Here is a 10000-nt window from a genome sequence, read left to right as displayed (position 1 = left end):
ATTGTTTTCTATAGCGTGCCAGTTTAGAAGGAGAGGGCAGTATTAGGACAGCAGTATGGTATTCGCTTTTGTGTTCGATTCCTTCTGCCGCGCTGTTCAGTTTAGTTCACTTTGTGGCGCTGCACTTAGTATCACAATATCTTCACAGGAGTAAGCCTTTTTTGTCGTGAACTCTTTACGATGTGAGGCTATGTGGTTTAGTGGTTTGACACTCGCTTTCGGATCGGAAGGTCCGGGGTTCGAGCCTCTCGCTCGGCGCATAGTTGAGTCCTTGGAAAAGACTTTTTACTCACATTCTCTCACCGTACTCAAGTGTAAAATGAGTACCTGGCCGTTAACAGCGTTGTCTTTGTCCGAAAAATTGTAATATCGCCTAATAGGCGGTATGTCCCGTCCTCCATGTTAAATGTTGCTGTTGGTCACGGACCCCTTGTAAGGCGCTTTGAGCACATTTAGTGGATATTGCGCTATATAAAAGCTATTTTTAAAAAAAACCTCTTTCTACCCTTTCCACAAACACTGATTCTAATGCTGAGAGAGGGTAAATCCCATTATTGTTAACGCCATTTGTTGTACAATAAAAAGAACGAGTTGGGAATAGGGTAAACATCACCACTGCATTTTTCATACGTATCTATTGATGCTATGCGTTTAGGTTAAATACTCACAACATTCGCCTACCTGGTATAACGTAGCTTCACGTCAAAACCACGTGTAGCCTCAAACGTTTATAGTCCGATTGACATTATTTAGTGACACTTAAACATAAAAATGGCTGTCTCGCTTTCGGATTGGAAGGTCCTGGGTCCGAGCCTCGCTCGGCGCATAGTTGAGTCCTTGGAAAACAGCGTTGTCTCTGTCGGAAAAAAATTGTAATATCGTCTAACAGGCGTCATGTCTCGTTCTACACGTTATGTGTTGCTGTTGGTTAGGAACCCTTTGTAAAGCGCTTTGAGCACTTTTAGTATATATTGTTCAATATAAAAAGCTCAAGTTTTTAAAAACAATAAACAAAGAGCAGCCCGATGTCAATTTCGTTTCCTCTATATTGTTCTTGCATCATAAAAGAAGATCAAATATTTGAAAGAGATCAGAGAAGGTGAGTACGAAATAATGCCAGACAAAACTGAAGGAAAAATAGAAGGTAAAACCAACTTTAAAAAATCAGTCTGCCTCGTTTAGGGATTGAATCTTTGACCTCCTGGTTATCGGTCACACGTTCTCCCATTGCACGCATTGTCAGATCTTAATCCTACTCTTGTTACCTGATTACTAATTTTTCGCTTAAATATATTGAACGAATATGGCTGCGCAGTCTCTATGGACGCTTGCCATGAATGTGTGTGTCACTTTGAGTTTGTCAGTGTGTTTCTATTCTCCAGTTAGTAGTTTTCCTCCATAAATCTCTGTCTAGTGCAAGTGTTCTTAGGTTTAGAATATCATTTTGAATGTGTCATCTAGATATTACGTCATCGTAATTTGTTAAAAGTTATAATTGCTTTAAAAACAAAACGTACTTCTTTTTTCCGCAAACTGGTCGACATGCATGGTGAGTGTGTTTTATTGTTGTTTACTTTTATAACGAGACAGGAACTTATCATGGTGTAACCTTCTATAACATAACATAATATTCACAACATAACATAATATATGATGGTAAAGGCAATCATGGATGCAATCAATTCCTTAAACGCCATGAATAAAACTGTAATCAAAAAGATCCAAGTTATATCATGAATTTGGAAAAGGGAATGTGCAACACAAGAGTCAGCAATCAAAATCTAATCTTAGATTTTAGATCGACAAATTCTCTATATAGCTATATTAAACTAAAAATTAAGTGTTTAAAATTATTAAAATTGGGAGGCCTCCCGAAAGCTCCTAGTGCTAAGGGAAAAAACTCAAATATTCCCTCAACTAACCCTAAGAAAAAAAATAAAACCTAGTACCTTTAACTAACCCTAATAGGAAAAACAAACATCGTAGCACCTTTACTGAGACTTATGACTAACCCTAGTAGAAAAAAAAATTCTCCGATCTCGATCTAACCCTTATATAATTTTTTTAAAGCCTAGGACTGCTTTCAATACTTCACAAAACAAAATGGCGACGGAAAACCAAAACAATGGTCGTATTAGGGAAGTTTAAACTTTCACTAGTCTAAAAGGATTATTCTAGAATTTTTAAAACCTTACTGTATATAGACAAATTGAATAAATAAACTCATGACAAAAGATCCACGGTGAAAATACAAATTGAAAGAAATGCTAGCACGAGGAGCTTTAGGAAGATCTCCCTTAAAATTAACGGTTCCAGCAATTGTTTGCGTTAAACATAGCTTATATTTTTTTATCGCTGATCTTCAACCAGCCATATAGCATGATAATTAAATTATATGTTTTGGACTAATTGTGCAAATTACCAATCAATGTAAACAAACGTTAAAAGAGTGCTGATCCTCAAATCAAAGACGTTTCCCCAACATAACAATGAATCGAGCTTTATCGGGAGAAATTCCATATACAGGCGACACTTCAATGAATATGATAGTAAATACACGTAGTTGATCACATTGAATTAGTTTTATCTATCTAATGAAAGGAACAAATTGACGTCTATCAATCCACTAAAACGACGAGATTTTATTATTTTCATGGTTTAAAAAAATTCCAGTCTAGCAAAAGGTGTGCTTCCATTGTGTTTCTTATCAGTTGTGACTGAAAGCGAAGCCATCGTTAACTTTTAATTCATTTATATTTTTTAGCATTTTTAGTTCGAAATTTTAACGGTCATGCCAGCTTATACATTTACAAAAGCTACGGTCAGACCATAAAAATCAACTTCCAATAATATTTTTCTTTTCTTGATTATCTCCCTTTTATTCATCAGATTTGAAGAGAACATACAATGGATTGCTTGTCATCATTCTTTTATTACTCTTAGTAAATTCTTGGACCATCTCAGCCTATCAGGGTGAGTACATAAGGTAAATCTCATATCTTAATAAGTAAGACCTAGATAGAATATGAGTTAACACTATTTCTTCTTCTTCGTTTCCTTCTTCTTCTTCTTTTTCATATTGTTGTTGTTGTTGTTGTTGTTATTTGTTGTTGTTGTTGTTATTGTTGTTGTTGTTGTTGTTGTTCTTCTTCTTCTTCTTCTTCTTCTTCTTCTTCTTCTTCTTCTTCTTCTTCTTCTTCTTCTTTCTTCTTCTTCTTCTTCTTCTTCTTCTTCTTCTTCTTCTCCTCTTCTTCTTCTCCTCTTCTTCTTCCATCTTCCTCCTCTCCTCTTCCTCTTCTTCTTCTTCTTCTTCTTCTTCTTCTTCTTCTTCTTCTTCTTCTTCTTCTTCTTCTTCTTCTTCTTCTTCTTCTTCTTCTTCTTCTTCTTCTTCTTCTTCTTCTTCTTCTTCTTCTTCTTCTTCTTCTTCTTCTTCTTCTTCTTCTTCTTCTTCTTCTTCTTCTTCTTCTTCTCTTATTTTTCTTCTTCATCATCTTCCTTATCTTATGAAGTAGCCATTTATAGAGGATTTGACATCCACATTTGACATCCACTCGAATGCCAGAAAAAAAGGAATAGATAATACTTTCATTACCATTGAAGTTATTAATCTGCCATGAACAATGACACAATTCTCTTTAACATCTAGAGGAACCCTAAGGGCTAACCCACAACGGCGACTGACTCCGACGACCCAGAACTGCCGTCCTCTGCCGTCTTCCGGATAAAGACGTCATGCAAGGACAAAATAATAAGGATAATGAAAAGCGACGCTAGACCTACCCCTATCAAGCACCCAAAGTCCTCTGCCATTTTCTTTTTTTCGAGCTTGGTTATGGGTAAGTCTAGAGGCTCTTCTCTTTATTCTTAGTATTTTGTCCGTGCCCGACGTCTTTATCTGGAAGACGGCAGAGGACGGCAGTGCCGGGTAGCCGTTGGAGTCAGTCTCCGGTGTTGGTTAGCCCTAATTCTGCAGTGTTGGAATGGCGTGTTGTTGCAGAATAAAATTGCAGAGCGAATGTTTGGGCGTCTGCCTTGCATGTGAGATGGACAAGCTATGACCAGGTCCTCGTATTCATCTGGGTTTCGATCTAACTGAATTTGATTTGGGAGAGTGGTTGTGATTTGACTGGATATTAGTTTATTTCAATTTCATTCACTCACCCAATCTTCTCTCCGCCGTCTGTAGCTTGACCTACCCACGTGACAATCCAGAAATGCGTAATTTTTGGGGGAAGATAAAAATTGCAGTCACTATTGTTCACTTTAAAAACCAACAATTTACTCTCATGATGTTAAAATCCTTACAATTATATAGTCGGTCATTACCTTTCATTTTCAATATGTTTTAATGACTTTGAGATGCTCATGAAGCTCTGTTATTTGAGCCAAAATATTTCGTAATTCTACGAATTTTTCGCAACTGTAGGCAGGCCTGGGCAAGGAATCGAAAATGTTCTCTGCATGGGTTGCAGTCTGCAAGTTGAGGCCCCAGGTTGTCAGTTCTCTATGTACAGTTCTTCTCTAGGTGTCTTTAGACCGGCCTCGGTCCTTTATTTCATTGCGGAGTCTAGCTTTATTTCAATCTATTAAAAACATATGATTCACCAGGGAATAGCTGAATTTTAAAGGAAAAAACCCATTCTAAAGGCAAAGTCGACAAGCTTTTTTGATCTTAATCTCACTTAATTAGTGAAAAAAAATATAAATGTTTCCCTTGAGTGGGAGTCACTTTTTCCCTTAGACTTAGACTCCGCACTAAGAGAGTGGAAAATTTTGGAGCAAGCACTTACTGGCGTAAGATAAGAATATAAAAGACCGGTAAGGACAAAGTTCCCGATGACTTATAACCTGACATTTCCTTAAAAGTTTATTCACAAAACAGAATCTGAAAGACGTGTATGGCCAGAGGTTATGATATGATATGTGTGTAACTCAACTCAGGAACGATCTCCAATGAATGACATTCCATCAACAAACTCCTCATATTCCACAAAGCACAAAACGGAAAACTCGAAATTCCAACTAGCCATTTAAAACGGAACAACAATAAAACAAGAAACTCAGCATTTAATTTTGAAATCCCCCAGTCAAGAACAAACCATCATCTATACTCTTTCTTCCCCTCCACCATCCGACTTTGGAACTCCCTATCACCCAAATGTAAACAAACCCTTTCGACTGATGACTCCAAAAATTCGCTCCTTGCTTTCCTCTAAAACCCCCTGTTACTGAAAAATCGGCCGTACAATCTTCAGACTGAAGCTTTGATCTTAATGGAAGAAGAAGAAGAAGAAGAAGAAGAAGAAGAAGAAGAAGAAGAAGAAGAAGAAGAAGAAGAAGAAGAAGAAGAAGAAGAAGAAGAAGAAGAAGAAGAAGAAGAAGAAGAAGAAGAAGAAGAAGAAGAAGAAGAAGAAAGTTCTGATGACTTATAACCTGACATTTCCTTAAACGTTTCGTCACAATCTTTAAGTTGAATTATAGAGTGATTTATTAGCTCAAGGAAATAAAAGATCCTATCGTTTTTTATGCTATTGAATTGATGCTACATGCTATGCGTTTAGATAAAATGCTCACAACATCCTCCTGTCGGATATAACGTATCGGCACACAAAAATTATTATGTGTAACCTTGAATGATTATAGTCTGATTGATAACATTTAGTGAGAAATAGGCTGTCTACAAACAATAAAAAAGAGCTGAGTGACATCAATTTTATTCCTTCTATATAAACTTACTATTCGTATTCTTTGGGTTGTCATCACTTTGTATTGTAACGTACTATTTTGGTCATCGTCAAACTGAGTTTACCAAGGTAGTTTCACACTTACAAACAAACAAACAAACAAACAAGCACACACACATACACACACAAACACAAACAGATCCTTTTCAGATAGTCAGTATTATGATTATTAGAAATGTTGCGATTAAGAAATAGGGGTGAGAATAGTCTAATGTACAATACTTTAATAGGCTTCAACAGTCGTGACGTCACTTCCCTCGTAATGACACATAGTAACTTAGTAACTGGTTCTAAACTATCGGAACAATGACGAATGCCCTTATGAAATACTTCTCCGACGAGCATAAAAGTGTATCCAGAGGAGAAAAACATTATAAATCTGATCATGTTTTGACTATTATACATTCTGATCACATGACGTGTGATGAATTCTAGCCAGCATGAAGAATAAAAAGGACCGATTTTCTTTGTTTAGGAACCAAGCTGCTCGTTGCTGGGCGGACGTGACATCAGACTATTGAATCCTATTATGAAAAAGCGCTAGATCGGGTGGATTCCTTGTTAGAACATATTTGCCTTCTTGTCAATAGAACTTTTTCGAACTTTTAGGTTTTACTTGTCGATGTAACAAATAAATAGACTCAGAGACACCATCAGGTCCACGGGATCACATCATTTATTAGCCAGTCGCCGAAAACAATCTAGGGTGTCTGCCCTTTACATGACAAATGCCATCAAGCGCAAATTAAAATTTCAACAAACACCAATCCACAGCTGCTTGTTTTGTTTGTTTTTAAGGGTTTTGTGGCACTTGCACCACATTTAGATCTTATCAGCGCCAATAAAAAGGAAGAAAATGGGATAGTAAAACGTTCTAGAATTACAATTAAAGCACCCAAGAAAAAGTAAGACATAGGAGAACTGAGAACAAATAGAGATCAGATGTAGTAACCAAGAGCATACCATAAATGTACTTAGTTTGAAATCACCAATAAGTCTCATCTGGACACAAGCACAGTCCCCACTAAGAGGAATACACTCAAATGCTTACATCATAAATCCAAAATAACAAATATAATAATAAATAACAAAGAGATGATTTACATGGAAAAATATCATCTCCCAAAACAATAACTATACATTTGACTGTTTCCCTCCCAGCCAGGACTCCCAGGACAAAACCAAGTAATCTCATTCCAAGACAAAGACAGAATGCAAGTTGGAAAACAGATATACAGGGATAGAAGACACTGTATGTACCTCCCTGCCCACTATGGGAGGTCAGGCACCCCACGCAGTATCCGCAACTGTCAACACACAGACAGACACAGCACCCGAACCACCCACTCCTTGATATATACGCAATCAACAGATCAAACACAACATGATAATATAGATAGTATGCAGATGACGTCACTCAGGCCTTTGTTATTGTTTTTGCCATCCGCGTTTGTGAGTTGTTCTCACTAAACTGTATTAACCAGACTATAAAAGTTCATGGTTACACAGAGTTTGTGTGTTGGTCCGTTATACTTCCGGATGGCAATGTTGTGAACTCCTTGGCCAAGCGCATTCTATCTATAGACCACAGAGCTCCCCCCCCCCCACACCCACGAAACACAAAAGGAATGGAACAATCTGCCAGAAGAATTTATAGTGTCAGCACCAAGTCATGAACGGTTCCTGGCAGCTCTGAGCACATACAACATGGTGCAGCGCTTGTCGCCAGCATGATGGCGTGGGCATCCCAAACGAAGAAAGAGAATGTAAATTAAATATCTAAACTCATTTTCTCAATGCGGTATTTTGTCCGGCTGTGTGGTCTTGAGGTATGACACTTGCGTTCGGACTGGAAGGTCCTGGGTTCGATCCTCGCCCGGCGCATAGTTGAGTCCTTGGAAAAGGATCTATACTCGCATTCTCTCACCGTACTCAGGTGTAAAATGAGTACCTGACCGTTAACAGCGTTGTCTCTGTGGGAAAACCAATTGTAATATCGTCTAACAGGCGTCATGTCACGTTCTATAGATAGTATGCAGATGACGTCACTCAGGCCTTTGTTATTGTTTTTGCCATCCGCGTTTGTGAGTTGTTCTCACTAAACTGTATTAACCAGACTATAAAAGTTCATGGTTACACAGAGTTTGTGTGTTGGTCCGTTATACTTCCGGATGGCAATGTTGTGAACTCCTTGGCCAAGCGCATTCTATCTATATGTTGTCTGTTGCTGTTGTTCAGGGATCCCTTTTGGAAAAAAAAAAACGCTTTGAGCACGTTTAGTGAATATTACTCTATATAAAACTTCAAGTTTATTTTGTTCTTGTTTTGTTGTTGTTGTTGTTGTTGTTGTTGTTGTTGTTGTTGTTGTTGTTGTTGGAATTAACCAGATGCTGAAAACAGAACTTATAGCCACAAATAAGGCGTCCCGGGGCAAAAGCAGCGCATAACACGTAGGACGACACATGACGCCTATGAGGCGCTTCGACAACTTTTCATTATAGATAGTATGCAGATGACGTCAATCAGGCCTTTGTTATTGTTTTTGCCATCCGCGTTTGTGAGTTGTTCTCACTAAACTGTATTAACCAGACTATACAAGTTCATGGTTACACATGGTTTGTGTGTTGGTCCGTTATACTTCCGGATGGCAATGTTGTGAACTCCTTGGCCAAGCGCATTCTATCTATATGTTGTCTGTTGCTGTTGTTCAGGGATCCCTTTTGGAAAAAAAAAAAACGCTTTGAGCACGTTTAGTGAATATTACTCTATATAAAACTTCAAGTTTATTTTGTTCTTGTTTTGTTGTTGTTGTTGTTGTTGTTGTTGTTGTTGTTGTTGTTGTTGTTGTTGTTGGAATTAACCAGATGCTGAAAACAGAACTTATAGCCACAAATAAGGCGTCCCGGGGCAAAAGCAGCGCATAACACGTAGGACGACACATGACGCCTATGAGGCGCTTCGACAACTTTTCATTATAGATAGTATGCAGATGACGTCAATCAGGCCTTTGTTATTGTTTTTGCCATCCGCGTTTGTGAGTTGTTCTCACTAAACTGTATTAACCAGACTATACAAGTTCATGGTTACACATGGTTTGTGTGTTTGTCCGTTATACTTCCGGATGGCAATGTTGTGAACTCCTTGGCCAAGCGCATTCTATCTATAACTTACAATCGATGCTTTTAATTTGACGAATATTATAAATACTACCTATTGATGCTGTGCTCTTAGGTGAAATACTTACACCATCCGCCAGCCAGATTAAGCATTAAAACACACACAACTCTGCGTAACCTTTATATTGTGATGGATGAAAAAAAAATGAAAATACTGCTGCTTGAAGCTCAAAGAATAAACTAACGATAACTAATGAAATGTAATATTCAATTTATTGAACAAAGACAGATTATGTGGACGTTTTGGGTTTCCCCTTTATCAAAAACACGATGAATGAATAACTGAAGACGACTGAGAGGAAATAAGATGTGTGATGAATTCACACACCTCTCACATTTTTCTATTGGTACAAAAACAGTTCTTACTTTATCCTTTCCTATAGGAGGAACGAAATTGACATCACTCAGCACTTTGTTTTGTTTTCATTTTTAGAGAGTTATTTGGATGGTTATTTCTCACTAAATTATACCAATCAGACTATAAACGTGAATATGTTATATGCATTATTGTGTGTTAGTACGTTTAAAACATGCTGGCGGATGTTGTGAGTAGTTTGCCTAAACGCATAATATCATCAATGTCCAACGTTATTTAGGATGTGTGAGAGATACGTGGAATCTGTACCAGCCGGAGCAGAGATATATCAAATTCGTTACAGAAAAAGCGACCTGGGAAGAAGCTGATACCCAATGCAAGAGTTTCGGTGGGAGATTGTTGGTTGTTGATAGTGAGGATTTTGCTAACTTTTTATTAAGTAAGTTTGACTGACATTGATAATGATAGTAATAAGTATGATGTTTGTTATGATGATGATAATGGTGACGATGATGATGATGATGATGATGATGATGATGATGATGATAATGACGATGATGATGTTGATGATGATGATTGTTATTATTATTAATTTTATCATGATAATGATGATGATGATGATGATGATGATGATGATGATGATGATGATGATGATGATGATGATGACGGTGATGATGATGATGATGATGACGGTGATGATTATGATGATGATGATGATGATGATGGTGATGATGATGATGATGATGATGATAATAATGATGAAG

General features: G+C 37.5%; 1 protein-coding gene across 2 annotated transcripts in view; it reads left to right on the top strand.

Moving 5' to 3' along the window:
* Window positions 1–1496: 1496 nt before the first annotated feature.
* The window catches only part of LOC144977827 (uncharacterized), a 48529-nt gene continuing 40025 nt past the window's right edge, over window positions 1497–10000 (top strand). Inside the window, exons 1-3 of one of the 2 annotated variants that reach the window (XM_078923227.1) lie at window positions 1497–1549; window positions 2890–2973; window positions 9517–9675. In XM_078923227.1, coding sequence (XP_078779353.1) covers window positions 1543–1549; window positions 2890–2973; window positions 9517–9675 — 250 coding nt within the window. In that variant the 5' untranslated portion in view covers window positions 1497–1542. The remainder of the gene's footprint in view (window positions 1550–2889; window positions 2974–9516; window positions 9676–10000) is intronic. The other variant, XM_078923225.1, reaches the window with a different exon arrangement.

The sequence above is a fragment of the Berghia stephanieae genome, chromosome 8, assembly GCF_034508935.2.
Source record: "Berghia stephanieae isolate SIO BIC M18660-M18661 chromosome 8, UCSD_Bste_1.3, whole genome shotgun sequence".
Classification (NCBI taxonomy): domain Eukaryota; kingdom Metazoa; phylum Mollusca; class Gastropoda; order Nudibranchia; family Aeolidiidae; genus Berghia; species Berghia stephanieae.
The sequence above is the reverse complement of the archived record's forward strand: the minus strand, read 5'-3'. Positions and strand labels throughout refer to the sequence as shown.